Source organism: Dioscorea cayenensis, unplaced genomic scaffold, assembly GCF_009730915.1.
Source record: "Dioscorea cayenensis subsp. rotundata cultivar TDr96_F1 unplaced genomic scaffold, TDr96_F1_v2_PseudoChromosome.rev07_lg8_w22 25.fasta BLBR01001508.1, whole genome shotgun sequence".
NCBI lineage: Eukaryota > Viridiplantae > Streptophyta > Magnoliopsida > Dioscoreales > Dioscoreaceae > Dioscorea > Dioscorea cayenensis.
Genome location: NW_024087899.1, coordinates 17,721 through 45,467, shown reverse-complemented (window position 1 = coordinate 45,467; position 27,747 = coordinate 17,721). Strand labels below are relative to the sequence as shown.

Sequence of the window (27,747 nt, the reverse complement as noted above, 5' to 3'; positions counted from 1 at the left end):
AGGTCTAGGAAGGAGGTTGGAATCCCTAGTTATCAGCACCAATGTATGTATTAATTTTTCTTTCACTGTTTTCTGTTCATTGATGTGTTTATTGACTAATGACAATGCTTTTGGACCTAGATTCATGTTTTTTAATTCACATGACTTGATCTAGAGGTCTTTGTCAGAATTCTACATTTAATTGTAGGCTTCATCACTGTCTCAATTGTTCTTGGTTTGCATGTTTCTCAGTTGTTGTAGTAAGCATAGTATTGATATTGTTATTACTAAATATTACTATTATAAGCTTTGAGGTAAACATATGAGCACTGTGAAAAATGGACTAGTGCAAATAATTCTTTAAATTTACTGGATGGGTTATGACAGATATTTACCGTTACAAATAATCTGTTTTACTGCAATTGGTGTTTGATGTTCATAATAATGCACACAAGAATGGAGCATGTCCATAGATTATTGGAATTAAGACAATGAAGTCATTTTTGAAAGAGACAGTTAATGAGTGAGAAAAAAAAAAAGTTGCTGAATTAGAGTGTTAAATTTTGAATTAAAAAGTCTTTAGATTTTAATTAAAAATGTGGTTTATAACAAAAAGTCTTGAGAACAATTCAAAGATAAGACTTGATGAATATCCAAATATGACGTAATTGAGGCATTCAACAGATCAACCAAATGATGTCATTGAAAATTGCTTGAACGGACTTCTATAAGCCATTTGAATTCAACAAATGCATATGTGAAATATTCAGTCTGTACAGAAACATTCAAAGAAAAAACAGTATTTCTGCTTATATAGCTTCCATGGTTTGGTTGTGTGAAACTCGACAAGAGATTGTGATCGCCAACTTGAGCCACTGAAAATCATCACTAGAAAATATTATTGCCCCGAAATTTACTATAAAGAGGTTCGACTTGCTGGCTAGCAAAAAAAGGCTGAGCAATAAATTTTTACATACTGACATAAGAACTGATAGGTGCACATGATTTCAGCTCCAACCCATATTGCAGATACAGATTAGACTATCACTGATCATGTTCTTCAATGCTGTCATCATTTTTATTTCGACGTTTCATTCCAATCGTCACACCAAGTTTCTCAAGGAAGTGAAAATAGGCATTCCTCAAAGATTCACTGTAAAGCAAAGTGCCACATACTGCCCAAAATCCCACAATATAGCCAAGAACACTGCCAATGTACCACCACAGCTTTTCAGACTCACAATCCTCTTCGCCATCACCACAAGACATCATTGAGCCTTCTTCTGTTGATTCTTGGCACTGTCGCATTCTACTTTCAAAGGTGGGCCACAGAGGTTGTCATTGCCGATATACATGGATTGTTCATTAATAGTTTGAAGCTGATAACCGGATGGAATTTTTACCGGACAAGTTGTTATATGAAAGGTTCAGGTGGCTTAAAAGAAGTCATGGCAGACATACTTGTAGGAATTGCACCTGAAAAGCTCATTTCTTGACAAATCAAGAGATTCCAGAAACCGAAGATTCCCGATGTCAACTGGGATGTTGCCTGACAAATGATTGCCAGATAAATTCAAGCTCTGCAATCCAGAAAGTTTTCCAAGTCCTGCCGGAATGTGTCCAGAAATTTGGTTGTCTGATAAGTCCATGCTTGTGACAAACTGAAGATTCTTAGTGTACTCCATTTCCATCCCTTTTGTGATGACTTGCAAACTCTCTATGTATCCCAAAGGAACATAATTCCCAATGCTGCTAAAAGCTGCTCCTAGAACACTATCCAATATGTTCTTTCGCTCCTTATGAATCTCCACCATTGCGCTGAAATTGCCAAAGCTCTCAGGTATAGTACCTGACAGGTTGTTATCTCCGAGGTCGAGAATTTGAAGAGCGGTTAGATAAGAAAGTTTTTCAGGAATGTGGCCTACGAACATGTTTGCCCGGAGCCGAAGAATTCTCAGTGATGGCAATGCTTCTCCAATCCATGACGGTATGTTACCAGACAGTTTGTTGCCTCCAAGATCAATGATCAATAAGGACTTGCAAGCTCTTAAAGATGTCGGTATTCTCCCGGAGATGCTGTTGTCTCCCAGATGCAATGCCTGAAGCAAACTAAAAGAATCCAGTTTGTCAGGGATTTCTCCCGATAAATTATTGTTTTCCAGATTGATCACCATGAGAGCCACTAAATCTGGAAAACATGCAGGAACTTGACCAAAGAGTCTGTTGCTAGACAAATCAATAACTTGCATCCCAGCAAAATTACAAATTGATGCGAGAATTGTCCCATTGATGAGATTATTGGAGAGATGCAGTTCACCTAAAAGTGGTAAATATTCACTGGTGATTGGGAGAAGAGTACCTGAAAACAAATTGTTGGAGAAGTCGATGTATTCAATATTGGGAGAAAAGGGAGGCAATGCACCATAGAATCTATTGGAACTCAGATTTATGACATTAATGATGATAAACTTCAAGGAAGATGGGACAATGCCAGTGATCAAGTTATCCGAGAGGTCCAAAATGACAATATGACCAGTAAGTGTCCAAAACCAGTCAGGCATGGTGTCGGAAATTCCAGTGCTTGACAAGTCCATGAGTGAGTAGTTTCTCTGTGTTCTCAGCCATGCAGGAAACTTAGGTCCTAACATGCAAGACCTAAAACTGAAAACTTCTAGCTTAAATGGAGGAATCCATTCAGAGCTCATATTCAATGTCAGAGAGTTTGAAGCCATGCTCAATTGTTTCAAGCTTGTGAGGTTGGCAAAATGAGCTTCAGAGACAACACCTTCAATCTGATTGAAAGACATGTCAAACACTTGCAGCTGAGATAGTTCCCTAATGCTTTCTGGAAGAGAACCGTTGAATTCATTGTGATTGAGATAAAGGTATGTGAGTGTTGAGAGCTTCCCCAGTGCAGCAGGAATTGAGCCATAGAGCAAGTTCTTGCTCAAATCAATCATAGTTATTCTTCTCAGTGTTCCTATCCAATCTGATAAATCACCTCTAAATTTATTACCTCTCAAGTTCAGCACCTGAATGCTCTCACTGACGCACCCAGAGAGGATTTCTGCTAGTGCGGTTGTCTCACCTTCAATCTTATTTGTAAAGAGGCCTAGAGTGTGCAAACTGCAAAGACTTCTCATACTTCCAGGAATAATCCCAGAAAAAGAATTCCCTCCAAGCTCAAGTGCCTCAAGAGATACCAGTTGTTCAAAAGAATCAGGAATCACACCATGAAAACTATTGAAGCGAAGATAAACATTTTTAAGACTGCTGATTTTGAAAACCCAAGAAGGAAAAGTGGCATTGATTTGATTGCCATCAAGAACAATAGTTGCAAGAGATGTGAAATTACTAACAGAAGGTAAAGAAGCAGGAGTTCTCTGGATTTGGCAGTTAGGTAAGACAACAACAGAGAGTGAAGATAGCATAGTCAATGCATCAAACACATCAACAGCATTGGCGAGGTTCACTCTACTCATGTCAAGATACTGCAAACCAGAAAGAGAAGACATCCAATGGACACCACCTGCACGCAAATCATAGAGAGAATCGAATGAATTCAGATCAAGATACCTCAAGTTTGTAAGGTTCCCAAGCTGAGAAGGAATCTCTCCGTGGAATCCGGCATTGGACAAGTTGAGATAAGTCAGAGTAGTGATTGAACCAATGAAATCTGGGATCTGGGAACCTCCAAAATCATTGGAACTCAAGTCCAAGTAGCTCAAGTGCTTCAGCTCAACCAAACAAGCATCAATTTTTCCACCCAATTGCCATTCATTGTTAGGACCAGAATGAATATGACCATAGCTAATGTCCAGTGAGATAATATTGCCTGTTTGGTTGTTGCATGCCAGACCTTTCCATGAACAACAGTCATCACCAGTCCAGGAAGATAGAAGCTTTCCAGGATCTTTGAGGCTGTTTTTGAACTTGAGGAGAGCTTGCTTCTCTGTTTCTATGCAGCTGCATGTGAGCTCAAGCCATAGATGGAGAACAAAGGTTAGAAAATGAAGCAGCTTGATCTTCTTCATACTAAGTGCCATGATTGCAAAGAGTAGAACATGTGAACTTTATTCTCGTTGCAATTTTCTTGAGTCTCAAGGCAAAACAGGCTGACAAAAGTTCATGACTTTTGTTAAAAAAAAATTTGACTAGGGAGCTTGCCGCCAACTTGAAGAAAAGTCAGCTTGGCTGAATAACAGTTATTGACTACTAACAATTGGGGACTTTTATGCAATTTTGATTATTCTTGACACATTTGATAGTTTGAATGAATGTTTGACAAGTTGTTTGCAACAATATTATCTTGTTTAAGGGAACAGTAAACACAAGTTTAGAATTATATTCACTGTACAATATATATGGTTGGTGTTGTAGACACTATATTATCTGCATTGCTAGCTTTTCTGTCATGTATTGTCTTTCCTCTGTTTACCTAATCTGCTCTTGTCTAGTATGTCTTCACTCACTGTGGACACTTGATCTGTTTGTTTTATTTTCATAATAAAGTTGTGGTTTGGTTTATCAAAAAACAAAACAAAACAAAACAAAAAGTTAATATGTAATTTCTCATATTATTCATGGGTTATAAATTTATGATGGTCCAACAACAGAAATTATTTTGTCACACATTTTCATGAATTGCATTCAATCTTGATTTAAACATTAATTGACTTTTTTCTTTTTTTTACCCCATATATCTACTCATTGAATGAAAAAGTGTATTTTGATCATCCTGAGTGTCCCAAGAAGGCCAAGACCACTCTAAAGCGCTATATAAAGAAATGTTTAAATGGGAGGAGGCAATTCCAACATTAAATTTTTTTTTTTTTTTAATTTTGTGGGTTTTTTTTCCTCTAAGTTCTAATAGTTTACCTAATTAATTCAAATTGAGGTCATAGCCTCAATCTGAAAGTTTTTGGCAATACTCACACTGCTTGACTTTTTTTGTGTAATTTATATATATATATATATATATATTTTCTTTTTTACTATTTATCCTTCCATCCATTACTAGTGAATTTGTTTTCTTATTTATTTTTTTAATAAAATAGATGAATCATAAATTTATTAGAAAACCAAACAAAAATGAACACAATACAAATAAGCAAAAGAAGAGAAAACAGAGAATACAAATTAAAAGAAAAAAACTGAGAGAAAAATAAATCCCAAAAACAGCAAAGAGAGACCAGAGACTAGGAGTGCATCAACAGGGGTGTTGCAATCCTAGGACCAAACACAAAAACGAAGTCTGTCTTCTTATCTTATTCCTATCTTTTTATCATTGTATTTTCTAATTCTTAATAAATTATAGTTCATTCATTTTATTGAAAAAAATATTGTACTATACAATAATGTAGATAAGTCACCCCACATACATACACTATTTTTTGTCTTATTAACTATTTTTTAATAAATGTATAATATTGAATTAATCGTACACAATACATTTACAAGTAAAATGGATATAAATAAAATTATCCAAATTATCATTATATTATTGTGTGCATAGCTTGCTAATATAATTGGTTGTACGCTCAACTTACTATGCCTGATATCATTAGCTGAATATTGGAGATTAAAATGATTAATCATGTAGTCTAGATGGAAACTGAGATAGTTAGATTAATTAATAATTAAATTATAGAAATCAAGGTATAGCCTAGTAATTTTTTATTTTGCTTGAGATGTCTTAAGTTTAAAACCTCTCAATTATAATAAAATAAAAATAAAAAAAGGGAAAATTATTTTTTACCCCCTAACAGTTTAAAAAATTCACAGACAACCCCTCTGACTTTTGAATTTGCCGGACAGCCCTTCCTTTTTTGTTTCACTTCATTTTTTCCCCTTTCAGCTAATTCCGTCTAATTCATTTGATTGAATTCCATTTTTACCCTCAACAATGGTGGATAAAAGCACATCATCTTTTTTAAAATAACCCAGTTTTTTTCCATCTTTCAAATATTTTTTCAAAGACCTTGAGCCTCACCACGGATCTCTAGTGGCCTTCGACCATTTTCATCACCACCTTTACATTGCTATGGGTTCTTCGGGTTTGCCTTGACGATGAAGTCGGTGGGAAAGGCTCGGCCTTGAAAAGGAAGAGGCTGACGAGAATCAATATACTAATGAGAGATGTGTTGTACTTTAGAGAACCGAAGAAATCGGATTAACGGAAGGAGGATGAGGAGGGGGAGGGTATTCGTTGTTTTGTAAGAGAGAAAGGAACGATTTAGAACTTATGTCGATCACCTTGGAGATTCTTAATTGGTATGTGTGTGTGTGTTTTTTAATTCAAATTCATCCGATTTATGTTGATTTTTTTGTATGGATAAATTTGAAATTGTCGGAATGTTTATTATGGGGTTGCTTGCACAAACCAGGATTGATAAAAGAAAACAAGGTAATTTAAACAAAAATAACTATTGTTAAAGCGAGAAACCAAGACTATTAAAGCGGAAACGCGATACCTTAAGCGAAAACCCGAATTATTAAAGCAGAAACAAGATAACTTAAACAAAAAAACCTATTGTTAAACATAAAAAGTGTATTCCAAACAAAAAACCAAAAACTATTAAACAAAAAAATTAGTAAACTTAATCAGATACGCATTAACATATAATGTAAAACTATTGAAACCCAACAAATTAAAAGTAAAACATTTAACAATGCACTCTAACATAATCGGATAAACAAAAAAAGCGAGTAAATTAAAGCAGATGGCAGAGACTCATTAAAGCGAAAAGCGTGTTAGATTCAACAAAAACCGGGGATTGATAAGCGGAAATAAAATAACTTAAACAAAAACAACTATTATTAAACGTAAAACGTTAAAAATTTATCTTTATGTTTAATGTACTTCTAATTTCGGAAGAAAATATTGATTGGAATCTACAAGATTTAAAAGAGTACTGGTAAAATAGCCTAAAGTTTATAGAACAAGAATTAATCCATGGTAAAATAGTCTACAGATTTATTCATATATCCATAAAAAGGTGATTCTTTTATGTTCTAATTCCCTAAAGTTCTTATTCCAAGATATTTTCTTTTAAACATTATTTTAAGCATTTATTTAAAAAGACCAATTGAATTTGAGTTTAATTTTAATTTTAATTTTTAATCCAATAATTTCTAAAGAGTTTTGGGATCTAAATTAATCAAAATATAATGTATTATTGTACTAGTAGCTTAACTTAGTCTGCTTCCACTTAATAGTGTATGTTTGTGTGTAAATAACCTAGTTTTCGCTTAAATAACTCGGGTTCGCTTAGTAACCCAGGTTTCCGTTTAAAATTGTATGTTTGTGTTAAACGCTACTCATAGACTTAAACATGAACCAATATTATTAAACATAAACAAATTTTTTAAACGAGAAAAATACCTAAGTTACACAAAAAAACACATATATTTAAACGAAACATACTTTTAATCTAAAGTTTTCTCCTAATTCATCTCTGTCTACCTCCTCGCAACTACATTCTCCTCTCCTTTGTCTCTTCAACCGAAACTTAGTATGATTCTCCAAGTTCTCACCTTCCTCACTCTTCTCCTTCTCCTCTTCCAATGCTACTAGCTCCCTCAACCTCTCCAACGATCTCCATGACCTCTTTCTCCTCAACCCCAACACCAGCAGAGCTTGTCTACAGATCCAACTCTCCACCAACGGAGTCCTCTAAATGGTTCTCCGACTTCAAACCATTGATCTTTGTGTCTATCGTTTATTGCCGCCAAGAAAAATAAAAACAACGAGGCAAACACCCATAAATCTAAGAAAAGCGATTGAGGTCCGCTCCTGCCGATGGTGCACTTCCGTCGAACTCCCACATTGCTCGCCGGCGGATTTAGGGTGTTTCCACGTGACTCGATCTCCGGATCGGATCTACCAACCCAACTCGAGATTTCGCAGATTCCAAATGGAGCGAGCAAACATGCCAAAAAGGACAACCAAGACTCGGTTAGAAGAAGACCTTTCTTACAAGTAGATAAAAAGCCCGTATTAAAGTTGCGTTAGTAGATGAAGGTTATTGTTGTCAAAAAAATTCCCACCCAACTCCGTTTAGTCACTTTAACGACTTGAAGGGTTTAAAAATAAGTGGAGAGAAAAAGAGGGTGTTTTTGGGGATACCAAAATTAGAGAGGGGAAAATGTATATAAACGAAACTTTCAAGGGGTATTTGACAATTAACACATAAAAAAATCATTGTGACCAATTTATCAAAAATAATAATAATTAAATTATAAAAAACAATAATTGAATCAATCAAAGTTGTGAGCTTGGAATCAAAGGATCTACGTAAGCTTCTTGACAAGCAGCAGATATACTTTTCCAATTCGGAACCCAATGTCAGTGTTCCACGTGCTAACCGCCAACGCGTTTCGCATCATATTGTGGGCCTCATCTGTTTTTTTTAAAATAGATAAAGTACATGTATTCAGTACGATTCCTCCCTCCTGTAAGAGAGAAACGTGTATATATATACATAAATAGTTAAGAAACTTTAGAGACTTGGTATAGTTTCAGTTATCTGATTATTTATTTGAGAGATCAAGAAGTGCAATGTTATGCGGCAAGTCCTAGAACCAGTCAGGCATTGAACATGTGATTCCAGTGTTTGACAAATCAATCACTGAATAATCTTTCAAAGTTTCTGAGCCATGCTGGAAATTCTGGTCCCAATTTACTTGATCCAAAAGCAAATTCTTAGCATATAAAATTCACGTTTTTTTTTTTTTTTTCTCATTTGGGAAGATAAAATTTCACACTCACAAATCTTTTTAGAAAACGTTGCAACTAAAACACCACAGATACATGCGTCCTCTGCCACAAAGCTTCGGAAAATGTGGAACATTTATTTGTTGAACGTGAATTCACGGATCGAATTTGGGACCTCTTTCATACCTTTGGTTTACACGAAACTACTCCTTCTATTCCTAGCTTATGGACCTCCTGGTTACCATCCTTAGGGGACGTTCATTTCAGGGAAAGTGGGGGGAAGTGAGGGGAAGTGGTCTGACTCCCCCACTTCTGGTGTTCATTTGTATTGAAGTAGGAGAAGTGGCACTTCCCCCACTTCCGACTGAAGTGGATTTTGAACTAAGCCCACTTCAGTATTTTTTTACTGAAGTGGGGGGAAGTGAGTCAATCTATAAAAACTAACTTATTTTCACTTCTAAAGTTTTTTTTTGAACTCATAGAACTTCATCCAACACCTAAAGTCCTTCGGTTCTATTCTCACTTTCTGACAAATGAACACAGAAGTTCTGGAAGTGATATCACTTCCCCCCACTTCAGGGAAGTGGCACTTCCCTCACTTCCTGACTTCCCCTCACTTACAGTGAAATGAACGCCCCCTAAATGCTAGATCTCGGACTCTGTGGGATATCAATGCTAGGGCCATCATCTGGCATACTTGGCTAGAGCGAAACAACCGCATTTTTCACTCAAATGCTTTACCTCCTTTTACTATTATTCTTAAAGTTGCTAACACTCTGCTTTCTTGGTTTTCTGCAGTTCCTCATGCACATCAACAAACCTTATCGGAAGCCTCGCAAAAGATAAAGCTCGCTCTCAGCTTCATGAGCGCAAGAGTCACAGATCTTCCCGGCAATTCAGATTACAACATGGACCAGAAGTAATCCCCTTCCTCTTGCAGCTAAGACAGGCATGTGTCTCCAGATGGTTGCCTTCGCCAGTCTTACTGCTCCCCTCCCCAACTTAACAATTTGTTCTACTTTATTTTTCTTTGCTCCCCTCATCTCTTGTGAGGGTTATTTATTTCAGTGTTTCTTGTACTTTTCCTTCAGTCTTTTCTGTTGGTCTTCTTGTTTCTATCATTCTTTTTAATAAATCAGTGGTTTATCCACTTTTATTCAAAGAAAAAAAATTCTTAGCGTATGGAAAATGAGGTACTCAATCAGGACATGGCCAATATAAAATTATATCTTTTCAAAATATTTTCCTTGATAAATGTTCAGAATGTATTAAACTGGTTCAATATGAATAATAATATATATACATATATATAAGAACTCCAGAGCTGATTTATTAAAGAAGAAAATACATAACAACTAGAAAATGAAAGGAAAACAGGAAAGAACTACAAAACTAAGAGGCAAATAAACAAGCCAAACAACTAGACCATATTGAAGCCATCAAACACAAAAGATTTCATAATCCATCTTGGCAAATCATGACCCTAACGAAACAAAGACGTGTTATGAAGGTTAGAGCCATGTATAGCAAGTTTGGAGGCAGCTCCCATTCGAATTCTAGAGATTAAGTGGATTTTAGGATCATCAATAGAACTTAGAAGATTGTGAATAAGGTTAATCCAGGATTCAGATCTCCAATCATTTTGTAAATTTCCAGCATTAATGGCACTCAAAAGCTCAGGGAAGGAAATAAAAATATGCTAAATATGAATATTGTTGCTAGTAATGGAGTTTATCGCTACAATAAGAGCTTTGGCTTCAGCATCAAGACCAGAACAAATTGGGAACCGACTGCTACCCGCCAGCAAGATGGAGGAGATAGAATTAGTGACAAAAAAAAAAACTAGCCCCTCCATTTGTTAACTCATCATTCCAAGCAGTTGTAGAGAAAAGAAAAGGACCCTCATAGGTGGAAAGATTGGAAAAGATAAAGACATTTTACCTGCTTGAGTGAAGACGAAAGGAGAGAACTCTCTGGCATAGGCAACTACTTTGGAAGTAATGATATCCAGATTTGGAATTTCAGTTTTGAAGATTAAATTACATATGGCTTTCCAGATAAACCAAGCAGCTGCTGGATTCACAGCTTTGAGAAAAGGAGAATCACAGCATTGAGAGAAGATAAGCCAAGAGCCAAAAGTGAATCCTTTTGGAAAAGACAAACTCTTTCCCACAATATTGCTAACACACGCCCAAACATGAACAGAATTAGAATAGTAGGAGAAAAGAAGCTCGGTTGTTTCATTCTGAAGGCCACATAATACACAAAGGGAATGAGGCCCCAAATTCAAAGAGTGCAGATAATTATAAGTTTTGATCTTGCCTTTAAACATCAGCCACATAAAATGCTTAACTCTGGGGGCTACCTTAAGGCGCCATAGTTTGTCCCAACCACACCAATTCTCACAATGAGCAGCATTAGAATTAAGATGGGAGTAAATCTTGGAAGGGATTCTAACACAGTGGGCTTTAGGAAACCAAACCCAGTGATTGGTCCTTTCCATATCAATTTTGCCATGAGCTAACATCTCATTGTTCAAATGCTCACCAAAAACTTGTTGAAAAGCGTGAATAACCATGTGAACATCATAAACTAAATCTGAAATTTGCATCGAATTTAAATCCAAATCCATATTCAAGTAAGTCAGTTTAAAAGCAAGCGGAATTTCAAAGTACCAAGGATCAAACAAAAAAGAGATGTTAGAGGGATTGACATAGTTCAACCAAATAGAAGGGTTAATGGCTTTATCAGTATGCCAAAGCCCTCTAAAAAACCATGAGCAGTTCATAGGAATAGATTCCGTTCAAAAATTGATTTTTCCATATTTATAAAAAATAATGTCAATCCAAAAATAATCATGAGAATTAAGAAAATGAAAGACATTCTTAGCCATCAAAGAAAGTCTAGAAAATTTAAGATTACGAATAGAGAGCAGTTAACATTATTAGATCCCTGACCAATTAAATTCTTGTAAATAGAAAAGCCAAGCTTGATATACTGAGCAGTCTTCCTAGAGGTAATAGAAATCAAAATTAAATTATCAGCATACATAAGATGGCTAAAATTGAAATGAAGGTTGCTGTTAAAACCCGAAATCTTATGACGTCTCATGGCGAAGTTCAAAAAAGCTGTTAAATTATGAGAAACCAAAATAAAAAGGTAGGAAGATATGCGATCACCTTGACGAAGTCCTCTTGAAGAAGAAATCCATGAGGTATGACGTTTATTAATAAAAAAGGAGAAAGAAACAGAGCTAATACAAGTCTGAATCCAAGAAATCCAAATGCTAGGGATTTCCAAGAAGCAGAACTAATATATTATACCCTTATTTACTTCTTTTGCAACAAAATTCATATTTTCGAAGCATTTAAATTTGAAATCCAAGAAAGAGAGGAGATACATGTTACTAGATCGATATTCTAGTGCAGTTGGAAGCATCATGTACTTGATTATTTGTTTTGAGAAATTGAACAAAGATCAAAGGGAAAAACGAAAGCAATCACACAAACAAAATAGATTTAACAAGATTCGACAAAATATGCCTACGTCCTCAAGAGCGTAGCGGATGTCGATTCCCTTATTAGAAAATTAGAGTTACAAATTACTTGAATATATATTCAAACTCTACCTAGTACAATCTTACCAAAATACCCATGTATCGTACTGCGGGGGCGTTGCCCCTATATCAGCTATATATAACAATTTGCACTAGACTTGACACTACTCATGTTATTAGTGAAGTGAGTCACTATTTGTCATGTCGTAGTAGGAAGCATTGGGAGGCGGTTAAGTCAGTCCTTTGTATTTAAAAGGTACCACAAATGCTTGTTTGGAGTTCTAGAGGAGGGATATTGTCACGTCCCGACCCGCGGGCCCGCCACATGACAACCGCCACGACGATCCCGAGGAGGGACACACACCACTCAACCCTCGAGTCATCGCAAGGCTCACAAACTCCTGCTAAACAACACCACAATAATAAAGGTACCAAAAGCAAAACTTTCACTCGAAGAATCAACAGTAAAGTGAAAGATATACAAATCACAGTTACAGAGTTAAGAACACTAGTGGATCCACTACAATCATACAATGCAACCTGATTAACAATAAATAAACAACCTGACTTGGAATGCAAACTGCTAACACTTCGCCTCGCTATGACAACCCAAACCACTAAAACTTGGAAGGGAGGAGGGGGTGAGTAACCATAGTCACTCAGTGAATGGGTTAGCACAAATCTAACAGAATATCAAAAACAAATCGATGAAATACAATAAACACATTTTACAATAACATAAGTAAAACCGAAGCGCTTCACAATTTTTCACACAATGAAAGTGTAATATAAGAAACCTTGGTATTTAAAAACCAAAACATAGGTTCTCACGAGCATCGACAAAACCTTAACATGTGTAAAAACAAATACTTGGATATAAGTTCCCAAAAATGAGTAGAAATACCAACTTAAACAAATAAAATTCTCGATCAATAAGCAATGGCCTAAAAAACACTCTCTCCAACATTAGCCGCCGTCGCGACTAAGTTGAGAACCGTCGAAAAGTCTTCGCACCTTTGACGTTGGCCCACCGGTCCCGTGTGGTGACCCCGGGATCCCGATGTATCATCCAATCAGGGCTCTACGCTCCCACCTGATCTGGACAAATCAACACCCAGGTCCACAACGCCACCTCTAAAGGCTGGCCCGTTGGGACCCACTACTGCAGTAGTCGGGCCTTAGCCCGCCGTCACCATCCAAACCAACATATAGCTGTAGCAATAATACAATCTGAATCACTCATGTCACAGGGTCCTTATCCAGGACAAGCATTCACATATCGGGAATAAACATTATTTCCACAAATCCAAAGCCAAAGCATAGCAATGCATGTAAACTTTCAAAAAGTATTCCAATCCCGATGTGCCAATACATTCAAAAACATTTCTGTCCAAATGCCAAGAATAACACAATAATATGCGAAGCTACGAGCATTGCTTTGAGACAATAAGACCGACCCGATATTAAAGCGCATTATAATATCCACAATCTAGAAGAACATGCCATTCAGAAATAAAAACCCTTTTGTTTTCATAACCATAAATATCAAAAGCATGCTTATACAAGTGAAAGGTTTTACAAACCATTTCTAAAAGTAGATGACAATAGTGTAGAAAAGAAACATTAAGTTTGAAATACAATAAAAAGTCGTCAGAACAAACATGGCTTTTGGTCTAGTTAAACCTCAAGTTACTTAGGATCATTCTAGCTTTCTCTTTCTTCAGCTCACTAATTTTTCCTCAAAGTACAAGATTAATCCCCAAGGTCCAGTCAATCACAACCTCTAAATACTTTACAAGTCATGAAAATATGTTCATCTCATCACCTATAATCTCACATGCCAATATATATTGATTAAATCCTTCTTTACGCATCATCAGTATTTACTTTCACAAGTCTTTACTATTCAACCATTTCTTATACTCAACAAGGTCTTAGATCCTTATCATAGTGCCATTACCTCAACATTAATATTTGCTTCATCTATAATAATCCCATTGTCAAAATACTCACAAGTTCACTATCTCCTCTTAGGAGTATTAAATCAAACTATTATTAGAAATTCACAAGAATATTCAGTTTTTGCAATTCAACACTTGTCATATATATAACTCAAGCTATTCATCATCAACATTCTAAAGAAATTCCATTTAAAATAATACTCATAATCATTGACATCCACCCGATATATATATATACCACACAATTAAGCACCCTACAGTATACTTACAAGAACAAATTTCATCAATTTCAACATAAGTGTAATTATATACCTTAACATTCAAGGTTTCATCGGGTTCCATGTACCATATTTATCACATTATGCCTCAGAACTTTAGAAATTATACATCACTAGGGAGATTAAATCATCCATTGAACATACATAATTAATTTCCCTTATAACACATAAGCTTAATGAACTCGTTGTAATAATCAACAATTTCCATTCATCCACCAAACATGTATGTCCTTAGTAAGCGTTCTCATGATTTTTCAGAGAGTAAACCACAAGTCATTCCAAATAAAACATAGTTTCTAGCGGTCATCCTATACTTTCTTCTCATCCATGAAATAGTGATTTAAAACATGATAAGGCCATGGAAATCATTTCAGAAAACAATTAAAATATTTTCGATATTCAATTAGAATTGTGCATTCAACATAACTCACTCACAAGACATGTTGCCTCGCATGGAGACGCGCACACTGATTGGCGGTTTTCTTCCCTTTGGAGGTGCTTCGCCACCTAGATACAAGCAGGGAATCCAAATACTAATGAACACAAGAATGATAGCTAAAAAGAAAATGCATGCAAATGCATTTATACATGTCTATACTGAAAACATTAGGGTTTTAGGGCAAAAACATTGTCATTTTGGACCCAAACGACCTCAGAATGGAGTAAACCTAGTTCCAATAAGTTCAATGAATGAAAAAGCTTCAATTTGGACTAAAAGAAATACAATAAAAAGGCCAAAAGTTTTTGATGCTACTGAGTAACATCGGGAATGCTACAGTAAAACCCGAACCTTACAAATGGTTTTCTCTCATTTTACAACATCAAACGATGAAATTTTGCCACAATTCTCATGAATAACAATTGACAACATCAAGGGCTTCATTTTAAGCCCAAAAACTCCCACAAATCTTGGAAAAATCTAAGGTTTTGGTCTAGGGTTTCTAAACAATGAATACAATGAAAATACGGAAGAAATACATGGTAAAAACTCGGAGAAAGGCTCTTACCTTACTCAAGAGGATGTGGGGAATAAATTTTTGGTGATGGTTCGCGGAATTGGTCGCCGGAAATAGTTAGGGATTTTTAAGGGGTTCGGCAGGCATGGAGAAACAAAGAAGGAGAAGGAAAGAAGAAGGAAGAGAAAAAGATTTTGATTTTAACTCTCGGCACGCTCACGGTGTTGAGGGTCGCTACGATTGCAGGGACGAATCAACGATCTTTGAGGTGCCAAAAACTACGAGAACAGTCGGGTTTAACTATAGTAATGGGCTGCTACAATGTTTTTATTCTTTTCTAAATTAGTCTATTGCCCCACTAACACAAGAATGGAAACAAAATCCAAATGACCGAATTGCCCCCTGTTTTTGGCAGAATTTTCGCATATAACCAACTGTGCAATCCAGTAAAAATCTATTAATGCAAAATGACCATTTTACCCTAATGCATTCACAGAAAATAAGAGAAAATCCTAGGTCCAAATTTGGACTGGGTACAACAGATATAAAGTTGATGTTAAGGATGCAATTTGGCTTAAGGGCATGCTTTGAGAGATCTCGACATATACTAATTCTTCTACCATCTATTGCAATAATCCGAGTGCTACTCACTTGGTGAAGGACCAGATGCACCATGAGAGATGTAAGCACATTGATTTCAAATTTCATTTTGTTTAAAAGATTATTTTAAATGGCATAGTAGAGATTAAGAGATTACTACTGCCGACAATTCAAACTCTATGATCACAAAGCCTTTATTGATTGCGAAGTTCATTTATCACCCAAAGTTAATTTAGATTTGCTGTTATGTTTAGGGTGGGATTTCAAGTCTAGATGGAGATTGTTCTGTGTGTCTATTATATCAATGTAATTAGCATATATCTTGGGTTATATTTGCCATACTGTTTTATGTCTTCCATCTCATCATAATTAGCATGCGTTGTAGGGTTATATTTGAAATTGCTTCTTTTAGATTCGGTTGTTTTATGTTTTATTATAAAACACCATACTCTTTTGATTAATAAGCTCTTGATCGCCTTTTAAAAAATTCTATATATATATATCTTCTTGTGCTACCTTGGTTTCTCACAAAACCATAAAAAGAAATAATAAAAATAAAAATAACATTCAAAATCAAAATTAAAGAAATTAAGGTAACTCAAACCAAGAAATGAGCCAATGAAGCAAACACAAATTAGAGTATCATACTAACATAAGAACTATAAACTTTGCGATATGTATATGATTTTGATTAATCGGTACCGCATTATACAAATTAGATTATCACTAATCATACTCTTCAATGCTATCATCATTTTTTATCACTAATCATGCTCTTCAATGTTATCATTATTTTTTACTCGACATTTCATTGCAATAGCCTCACCAAGTTTCTCAAGGAAGTGAAAATAGGCATCCCTCCAATAGTCATTGTAAAGCAAAGTGCCACAAACTGCCCAAAATCCTACAATATAACCAAAAACGATGCCAATGTACCACCACAGCATTTCATACTCATAGTCCTCTTAGCACTCGCACCTTTGTTGAGCCTTCTTCTACTATTTGATTGTTGTCACTGTCACATTTTACATTCAAAGGTGGTCCGCAAAGGTTGTCATTGCCGATATACATGGATTGTTCATTAATGTCTACAGTCGATTAATTACGGGATGGAATTCTACCAGACAAGTTGTTATATAAAAGGTTCAAGTGGCTTAAATAAGTCAGAGCAGACAAACTTGCATGAATTGCACCTGAAAGTTCATTTCTTGACAAATCAAGAGATTCCCGAAACTGAACATTCCCGATGTCGACTAAGATGTTGCCAGACAAATGATTTCTAGATAAATTCAAGCTTTGCAATCCTTAAAGCTTCCAAAGTCCTGCCAGAATATTTCTAGAAATTTGATTGTCTGATAATTCCAAGCTTGTGACAAACTGAAGATTCTTTGTGCACTCCATTTCCATCCCTTTCGTGACTACTTGCAAACTCTCTATATATCCAAGAGGGCCAAACCCAATGCCGCTAAAAAGTTGTCCTTGAACACTATGCAATATGTTCTTTCCCTCTTTATGAATCTGCGCCATTGTGAGCTGAAATTGCCAAAGCTCTCGGGTATGATACCGCAGGGTTGTTATCTCCAAGGTCGAGAATTTGAAGAGAGGTTAGATAAGAAAGTTCTTTAGGAATGTGGCCTTCGAAAATGTTAAACCAGAGCTCGAAGAATTCTCGATGAAGGCAATGCTTCTCCTATCCATGATGATATGTTGCGGACGAGTTAGGTTACCTCCAAGATCAAGGATCAACAATACCTTGCAAGCTCTTAAAGATGTTGGTATTCTCCGGAGATGCTTTCGTTGTTTCCCAGATGCAATGCTTGAAGATACCTTAAAGAATCCAGTTTGTCAGGGATTTCTCCGGATAAATTGTTGTTTCCAAGATTGATCACTGTGAGAGACGCTAAATCTGAAAAACATGCAGGAACTTGACCAAAAAGTCTGTTGGTAGACAAATCGATAACTTCCATCACAGCAAAATTACAAATTGATGCAGGAATTGTACCATTGATGAGATTATTGGAGATATGCAATTCTATTAAAAGTGGTAAATATTCCCTCGTGATTGATGAGTATAATTTGCACTCAATATATAAACCTTCTTTAACTCATAATAAATTAAATTTGAATTATTTTGAACCAATTTTACTCCTAATCTTATTATTATTGCATTGTAGGAAAGAAAGAGATTGATTTGAAGGAAGAACATGTAAAAGGCACAACATTGGAGGAAAAAGAGCAAAGTTTCAACAAAGAGGGAATAAGCAAAACAAAAAATCTTGCGCCTAGGCGCTACAACATCAAGAGGTGCAAAACAGAAAGTATAGCGCTTAGGCGCTACAACATCAAGAGGTGCAAAACAGAAAGTATAGCGCCTAGGCGCTACAGTCTTTGGTGCCTAAGCGCTACCCCAATTTTTATGTTATAAAAGGGGCTAGGGTTGAGACGAAAAAAGGAGAATTTCGGAGATCAAGAGATCGGGAGCGAAAATTCGGCGCGGATTCATTTCCAGGCTTTAGTTTTTAGTTTTTCTTTGATTATTTGATTATGAACCTTATTTATATGTCGAACTTTGCAATTATTATGTTCTAAATACTTTTTCTAGGGCTACGATGTAGCCAGACTATAAAACCCTAGATTCATCTTTGTTTAATTTAATTGATGCTTGTTTCAAGACTATGTTGGATATTTTAATCTATGCTTAATGCTTGTGATTTCTTGATCACCAATTGCATGATTATTAATTTGATTTGAGACCGAGAGGTGATAATTGAATTAGGTCTTGGTTGAAATATCATACAATCATCATAAGATAGAGATATTTATGAGGTTGTATGCATCATTATAAATTTCTAGAGCTTAATGAGTTTCATAGGTTCACAGTTATCTCAGAGATGATGTTAACTTATCTAGTGGAATATCTTATTGATGCTTGAGAAAGATCAATATGTAATTTAGGGAAATTTGATGACAACATAAGAAACAAACATTGATTGATTGAATTAGATGATCTAGGTCGAATTAGTCTAGGTGAACTCAGAAACCCTAGAATCTCTTGACATTGATTTCTCCTTATCTCTTTCTCTCTCTAGCCCTTGAATTAGATTTTCTAAATTAAACCTCTTCAATATCATTAATCAAGTAGAATTAGGGTTAGTAATTTTGGTAATTAATAAGCTCAATCCTCATGGGAACGATACTCTCTTATCACTATATTACTTGTTTGCGATAGCGTATACTTGCGTTATATAAATCACACCAACAATGATTGGGAGAAGAGTGTCTGGAAAAGAATTGTTGGAGAAGTCGATGTATTTGATATTGGAAGGAAAGGGAGGCAATGCACCATAGAATTTATTGGACTCAGATCTATGATACAAATGGTGATAAACTTCAAGGAAGATGGGATCATGCCAGTGATCATGTTATCAAAGAGGTCCAAAATGACAGTATCACCAGTAAGTGTCCAAAACCAGTCAAGCTTCGTGTCGGAAATTCCAATGCTTGGCAAGCCCATGAGTGAGTAGTTTCTCTGTGTTCTCAGCCATGCAAGAAACTTAAGTCCTAACATGCAAGACTTAAAACTGAAAACTTCTAGCTTAAATGGAGGAATCCATTCAGAGCTCATATTAAATGTCAGAGATTTTGAAGATATGCTCAATTGTTTCAAGTTTGTGAGGTTGGAAAAATGAGCTTCAGAGACAACACCTTCAATCGATTGAAAGACATGTCAAACACTTGTAGGTGAATTGAGCCATAGAGCGAGATTTTGCTCAAATCAAGCGAGTTATTCTTCTCGACATTCCTATCCAATCCGATACATTACCTCTAAATTTATTGCCTCTCAAGTTCAATGCCCTTAATGCTCTCAATGACACACCCGAGAGAATTTCTAGCAAGTGTTTTTGCCTCACCTTCAATCTTGTTTGTAGACAGGTCTAGAGTGTGGAAACTGCAAAGATTTCTCATAGTTCCATGAATACTCACAGAAAAAGAATTCACTCCAATCTCAAAACGCCTCAAGACATACCGAGTTGTTCAAAAGAGTCGAGAATCACACCATGAAAACTATTGAAGAGAAGATAAGCATTTTTAAGGCTAGCGATATTGAAAAACCAAGAAGGAAAAGTGGCATTGATTTGATTACCATCAAGAACAATAGTAGCAAGAGATGTGAAATTACTAACAAAAGGCAAAGAAGCAGGGATTCTCTGGATTTGGCAGTTAGGTAAGACAACAACAAAAAGTGAAGATAGCGTAGTCAATGCATCAAACACAGCAACATCATTGGCAAGGTTCACTCTACTCATGTCAAAGATACTGCAAACCATAAAGAGAAGACATCCAATGGACATTATCTGCACTCAAATCATTGAGAGAACGGAATGAATTCAGATCAAGATACCTCAAGTTTGTAAGGTTCCCAAGCTGAGAAGGAATCTCTCCGTGGAATCCAGCATTGGACAAGTTGAGATAACTCAGAGTAGTGATTGAACCAATGAAGTCTAGGATCTGGGAACCGACAAAATCATTGGAACTCAAGTCCAAGTAGCTCAAGTGCTTCAGCTCAACCAAAGAAGCATCAATTTTTCCATCCAATTGCCATTCATTGTTAGGACCAGAATGAAGATGACCATAGTCCAGTGAGATAATATTGCATGTTTGGTTGTTGCATGCCAGACCTTTCCATGAACAACATGCAGTCATCACCAGTCCAGGAAGGTAGAAGTTGTCCAGGATCTTTGAGGCTGTTCTTGAACTTGAGGAGAGCTTGCTTCTCTGTTTCTATGCAGCTGCATGTGAGCTCAAACCATAGATGGAGAACAAAGTGAGAAAATGAAGCAGCTTGAGCTTCTTCATACTGAGTGCAAGGATATCAAAGAGCAGAACATGTGAACTTCATTCTTCATGCGATTTTCTTAAGTCTCAAGGCAAACAGACTGACAAGTCTAGAAATCTGACTAGTGAATTTGCCGGGAACTTGAAGTAGAAAAGCCAAACTTGGGCTTAGCAGTTTTTGACTAGTAACAATTGAGGATCTTGAGGCCTGTTTTATGGAAATTTGCACTATATAAGGTGCACAATCAAATCTTTCTATTGTTTTTTTCCAATGAAGATGGGCTTAACAGTTATTGACCAGCAACAATTGAAGACTTTGATGCCCGTCTTCTTAAAATTTACACTATATTAGATGGACAATTAAATCTATCCATTCTTTTTCGATGACGATAGTCTAAGATGCCGGGTCAGTCTTGATTATCTGAAATTAAAGATGGGCTTAGCAGTTATTGACTAGTAGCAGTTGAAGACTTTGGGGCCCATTTTCTTGAAATTTACACTATATTAGGTGGACAATTAAATCTTTTTATTCTTTTCTCAATGACCATAGGCTAAGATGCCAGATCACTCTTGATTATATGAAATTGAAGATGGGCTTAGCAGTTATTGACTAGTAACGATTGAAAACTTTGAGACCGCGTCTTCTTGAAATTTACACTATATTAGGTGGACAATTAAATCTTTCTACTCTTTTCTCAATGATGATAGTCTAAGATGCCGGATCACTTTGATTATTTGAAGTTGCCCTTGAGCCATGAAAGTCAACTTGTTTATCTGGTTGATTTGGGACAACAAAATCCATACATTTGAGAATCTATTAGGTAAGAGATGATGGCCACATGTATTCTATGCCACTCTGCAATTGAATATATGATCATCTCATTTTCAAATGCACATTTGCTATATACATGTGGAATCACTTTGAACAAGTGTTTATACTACATGACATCCCAGATTTCTTTGATACCCTATGGGATTCGTGGAGAAACAACCTTCGTTGCCTACAAATAGAGACTTGAGACTTTATTTCCCGAGCCCTTATCTGGGGTATTTGGCTACAATGAAATAATTGAATGTTTAACCATTTTTCATTCTCACACGCCTCTATTCTTACAAAAATCATTTATACGTTCTTGCTATGATGAAGACCCCAGATAGATGTCATCTTCACCAACGATGTGTTGATTTTTTTTTTTTTTGAGGAAAGTGGATAAACCATTGATTTATTGAACATTAAAACCAGTACAAACAAGAAACCAAAGCAAAACATAAAAAAGTACGAAAATGAAGAGAACAAACAACAACAAGAAGAAGCATTCACCAAAGATGATGCAAGGAAAAAACAGAAAACTACAGATAAAAAAGACAATAAAGAAAACAATTGGGTTGTCAAGGTCCACCGTGCAGTAACAAGCTGCCGACCCAAGCTTAAAAAAAAGGAGTGGATCACTTCGACAGATGTTGTGATGTTGAACGTGCCGGCGTGATCGGGAGCCCTCTCGCTCAGGATCACTAGTGAGCTTTTAAGATTTTGAAGGGAGTCATTTGGAAAGTGTTGATTTGGGTCACGAGCTACATAAATCCAAAACTGAAAACATATGAACAGTTTTAAAAATGTCTGAAAAAGTAGAAGCACAAAGGACTAAAAAATTCTATTGTTTCTGTTAGGGCTAGAAGCTTAAGTTGGCATTATATGACAATCAAGGTGATGACATGGCACGAGCAATGGTGACATGCCAAATGAAATAACTTGGCAAACAAGGTGACAAGAATGATGAAACAACAAAAGCACTTGATGATGTGGCAAGAATGAAGCCATGAAGGCTAAAAGATCATGTTAGGAGCTTATGTTTGGAGGATTTCTCTCAAAGAATCATATCGAGAAATCTATCTTTAGAAAGAGCATCAAGGTGAAAGAATCTCACTTGAAGAGTAAGTTTATCTTAGATAAGATTTAATCTATCTTCGGTAAGATCCAAAATGATAAAATCTATCTTTGGTAAACTCTTTTCTTATAAGAGATTTATTTTTAAAGAGAAAAATAATCTATTGTTGGCAAAGATCATCATAAAGAGACCAAGGATTGCATAGTATTTAGTTTGGTGTGAAGCTATTTGAAAACACAAACTAAGAAAGGTTAAGGCAAGCCAACATGATTTCCAAAACCATAATTAGCAATGCAATTTGAAGAAAAGATCCAAAACTATTTATGGGCGGATCTATTTGAAGACATAATCTATTCAAGGACACAAGATATCTATGGCAATATTTGATAGAAGATTGAAGACTCAAGCTTGGATGAATGAAGATCATGCTTGAAAGATACTGAAGAGCTAAATTTGGATGAGAGGAGATCAAGTTTAGTAACAATATATTGAAGATCAAACTTGTACCAAGTTTGGAAAAAAGATCAGGAGTTCTTTGGAGACCATCTTTGTTGAGATGGATTTGCGCCTAGGTGGGTGCGACCCTCGGGAGAAGAACCTGTTGGTATGACATAAGGAAAGAGACTAGTTGCTGGTGGCAGGAGGTCGGGAGGAGTGGACTGCGTCAATGCAAACTGGAGCAACTGAGAGGGTTAGAGGTGTCACAAGTCATATTACAACGAGAACTGAAACTCAGTCAAGATCAGCAAGTGAGTTGCGTTGCAAGATCGGTTGCAACGTCTAACTTTGGAAGGTGTCCAAGTTAAGAAACCACAGGAAGCTTTGTTGGGACATAGAGACGTCTATATAAGATATTCTGCTTGAAGATTTAGGATGAGCCACGAGTAAGAAACTCTTATGTGTGGGTTGAAGAGAGTGGGCATCGAGCAATCTTGAGAAGGTTATTCTTTGTTGTGAAAGAGAGAGTGAGTGTTATAACTCTTCTTCCCTTTTCTCTTTTAGTGGATTATTTTCTCCGAGCTCGGCCCCCAGATATAGCTAAGGTTGTGCCAAACTGGGTAACCAAATTGTGTGTCTATTTTCTCTTGCATGATTAATTATATGTGAATTCATTACTTATGAGATTGAGCGAAACATTATCACATATCTACCCCTCTAGAACTAACAGTTTCTATCTATCCAAACATTCCAGGAAATGGATATCGCTATGAGATACCATAGGAAAGGATGTTGGACTTCCAATGAAAGAATCCAAGAAGTCTAAACTTTATATAGGGACTGAGGTAGTGATTGCAAACCCAAGTTAAGCATGAGGAAGTGCTAAATACGTTCAATGAATCCACGCTTAAGAAAAAGGTGTTATGCCATTTTGGAAGCTTTATGACAAAGAACAAGTATTTGTGCATCTTTGAATGTTACAATCCCTTTTGCTAGATTATTATAGGTTAAAATTTTGTTGTTCAGGCCAACCAACAAAATAAGATTATCTTATTTGGATAACCTGCTTTTCAGAAAAAGGGATATAGAGGACTACGAATTCCTCCATCAATAAAAAACTGGTAAAAAGATTTCACTGAGTGCATCCCATTGAGTTGATTTATTTCATTATCATCTCAGCACCTCCTCGCCGGAAGCTGTTCCCCACCAGGAGGTTGTTGAATCATCCGCTTTTCATTTATTTGCATATTGTTTTCCCGGCATTTGTGTTAATGCTTTTATCTGTTATACTTTAAGTGGACCCAGCTTGTATCCTCCTCATCCATACCTCTTTTTGAGTGTAGTTATGATTTATCTTTTTTTTCAAAAAAATAAAATAAAATAAAGTTTGACATGTTTTTTTTCCAACCATATAATCCTATTTAAGTAAGCATTAAATGCAGATTTGGAATTATATTCACTGATCCAATATAGAAGGTTGGTGTTAAAGACATGCAATCATGTCAACAGTGCATTAAATCATACACGAGTGCCCCAAAGAATCATTTTAGTATATACATATTATTCATGGGTAATAAATTTATTATAATAATCTAACAACTGATCTAAGAAATTATTTTATCATATGGTTTGCCATGAATTGCGTTGGATCTGTCTTAGACATTAAGTGATTCTTTACTAACGTTTTTTTTCTAAGATAGCTGCCTATTGAATAAAAAATATATTTTGATTATTTGAAAGTGTCACAAAATGATCTTACACCGTATTTAGTCATAAATGAATATCCACAACCGATTGTGATTTTATCTTAAATTAAGTAAATCATTTGAGCATCACAGCTACCTCAGAAGTAGAGAGTCAATCGTTTATCAGATTTATTAAAAAAATGAGTAACACTCTGTTTTTTATACTAAAAATTTAAAACTATAATAAAATGTTGACAATAAAAAACTTATGTTTAGATAAATTTTGCTTCCTAATTTATTGACTATCATTTTAAACATAAATTAATGAAGTAAGCGTACTTGTGGTTTATAACATAATTTATTAACTATCATTTTAAACTTATTGTTTATAAATAATTTAGATATAAATGAAATTATCCAAATTTTCATTGTATGAGAAAGAAACGTTGTGTACGTAGGGATGGCAACAGGTAGGGTATGGGTAGGGTATGCCAAAACCCTTATCCGTACCCGTAACCCCTACCCCATACACGTACCCTTACCCGTACCCTTTAGGGTAAAAACAATCATACCCTTACCCTTACCCGCAGGGTACCCGCTTACCCGTTGTTCAAATTATCGAATTAAATTTAAATAATAATAAAAATAAATTAATTATACATTATATTACAATCTTTAAACACATGTCCATAAATTCAAAATTACAAGTTGATATATATTTGTTTATCTTAAATTATATAATCACATAAAAATGACGTCTATTTAGGACTCAATGGTAACTCTATCTTTTGTTTTATTCATGTTTAACCATCTTGGTTTTTGTTTAAAATTTTTTCATATATCTATTATTTATATTGTATATAGCTTCAAATTATATAAATATCTAGTAAGATTTTGAATATAAAAAACATTATAAGTAATTCTCATAAGTTATATCCAATTGATTTTTTATTAGTATCTTATTTTTCAGGATGTTCTTATAATTTATAGAATAAATTATTATAACATTATTTTTTATATTTGTTTATTTTTTAATTTAATTATGATTCTTAATATATATCTAAAATTCAATTTTGATAATATTATCAAATATAAATATAGAAATTAAATAAAATTTAAAATAATATATTAAGAGAAAATTTGAAGTATTATTTTCAAATTAATCACCATGAAAATAGATATTGAGTAAATTGTGAATAAATGTTTAGTTTAATAAAAAAAAATTTATATATATATATATATATATATATATATGAGAGGGTAAGGGTACGACCCGTACCCTCTTCAACAGGTGAGGGTAAGGGGTAAGGAGTACGGGTAGGGGTAGAGGGCATACCCTACCCCAGACCCTGCACTGCTCAAAAACTAATCGGGTAATACCCTTACTCAGATTGACTCGGTCAAAGAGGGTAATACCCTCTTTGACCGGGTACGGGTATGGGTATACCCGTCGGGTAGGGTACAAATTGTCATCTCTATGTGTACGTAACTTTTTTTATATAAATAGGTATCATTCTAAAAGTTAGGAAGCGTCTTTCTTCTTGGAAAGTGCAACACTTTTCTTTGGGTGATCGTCTTACGATGGTGAACTCTATCCTGTTTGTACTCCCAACATATTGGATGTCCATTTTCAGATTACCTTCTTAGGTTATCAAGAAGATTGACCTAATCAGGAGAGATTTTTTATGGTATGGGCCAAACATCGCTCACCCGGGGTGCAGGCTTGTCGGTTGGAAGAATCTTTGTCGCCCCCGGGATCGGGGGATGGGGAATTCCGGATCTTCTTCATTTTAACCAGGCATTGCTGGAAAAATGGTGGTGGAAGTTTATGTCTGATCCCAACTGGTGTGGGTCGAAGGTGATTCAGTTCAACTATAATCTGTCAAGATGGAATTTATTTCCTACTCAGACCAGCAGGGTATCTTTTTTTTGGAAATGGGTGGTTAGCTGCTTACAAGCTCTCAGGGGTTGTATTGGGTGTAATGTTACTTCTGGTCATGAGACATTATTCTGGAAAGATCGTTGGTTCAATTGTTGTACACCCATATTCTTATGGCCAGATGCTTATCGAAACGCACAACATCCAAATGGTTCTGTGCAGGATCTTGCCCACTTGTTAGATGATGCTCCTTTCATCAAGGAGCCGCCTAGCTGAGTACACGTACAGTGATCGTCTGAGGGCACAGATTAGGGAGGAGGGTGATATGAAATGGTGGTTGCGGAAGTGGTGCCTTCTCGGTAAAGTCCTTCTCCAACTTTTCCGATTGACGCGGGTTGCGCTGCTCGGTGGCTAGGTTTTTCTGGCGTAACATCTGCCCTAAGAAAATAAATCTGCTTAACTGGCTGGTGTGGAAGGATAAGGTTCTATCTTTAGAGAATCTTGCAAGACGTAAATGCAACAAGCTGCTGACTGCTACTTGTGTAATGTGTCACTTAGCTATCGAATCGGTCGATCATCTCTTTACACAGTGTTCATTTGCAAGACAAATATGGGGCCACTTCTGTAGGCTCTTTCAGCTTCCCGATCCACCTATATCCATGAGTAACTTGTGGGACTCATGGAGGCCGCTAGTTCGATCTTCCATGAGGGAGATGGGGGATTTAGTGGTGAAAGCACTTGTTTGGAATATTTGGCTTGTTAAGAATGATTGCATCTTTAATGCTATTGTTGTGCCTGCTGATATCATTATTCTTAAGATTGACCATATGCTTTTATCATGGTTCTCTACTGTTACAGAAGGAGCAAAAGCGAAGCTGGAAGACTCCATAACAACCATTCGCCGTAGTCTGGAGTTTCATGGACCTAGAGCTGAGGAATCTAGTGGGGTTCCGACGTCCGAGGAGGCACTTGGGCTG

General features: G+C 35.9%; 1 protein-coding gene across 1 annotated transcript; it reads right to left on the bottom strand.

Moving 5' to 3' along the window:
• Positions 1-1,415: 1,415 nt before the first annotated feature.
• Positions 1,416-4,025, bottom strand: LOC120256558 (receptor-like protein EIX1). Its single transcript, XM_039264222.1, has one exon. It carries the CDS (start codon positions 4,023-4,025, stop codon positions 1,416-1,418), a length of 2,610 nt encoding a protein of 869 aa, XP_039120156.1.
• Positions 4,026-27,747: the final 23,722 nt, after the last annotated feature.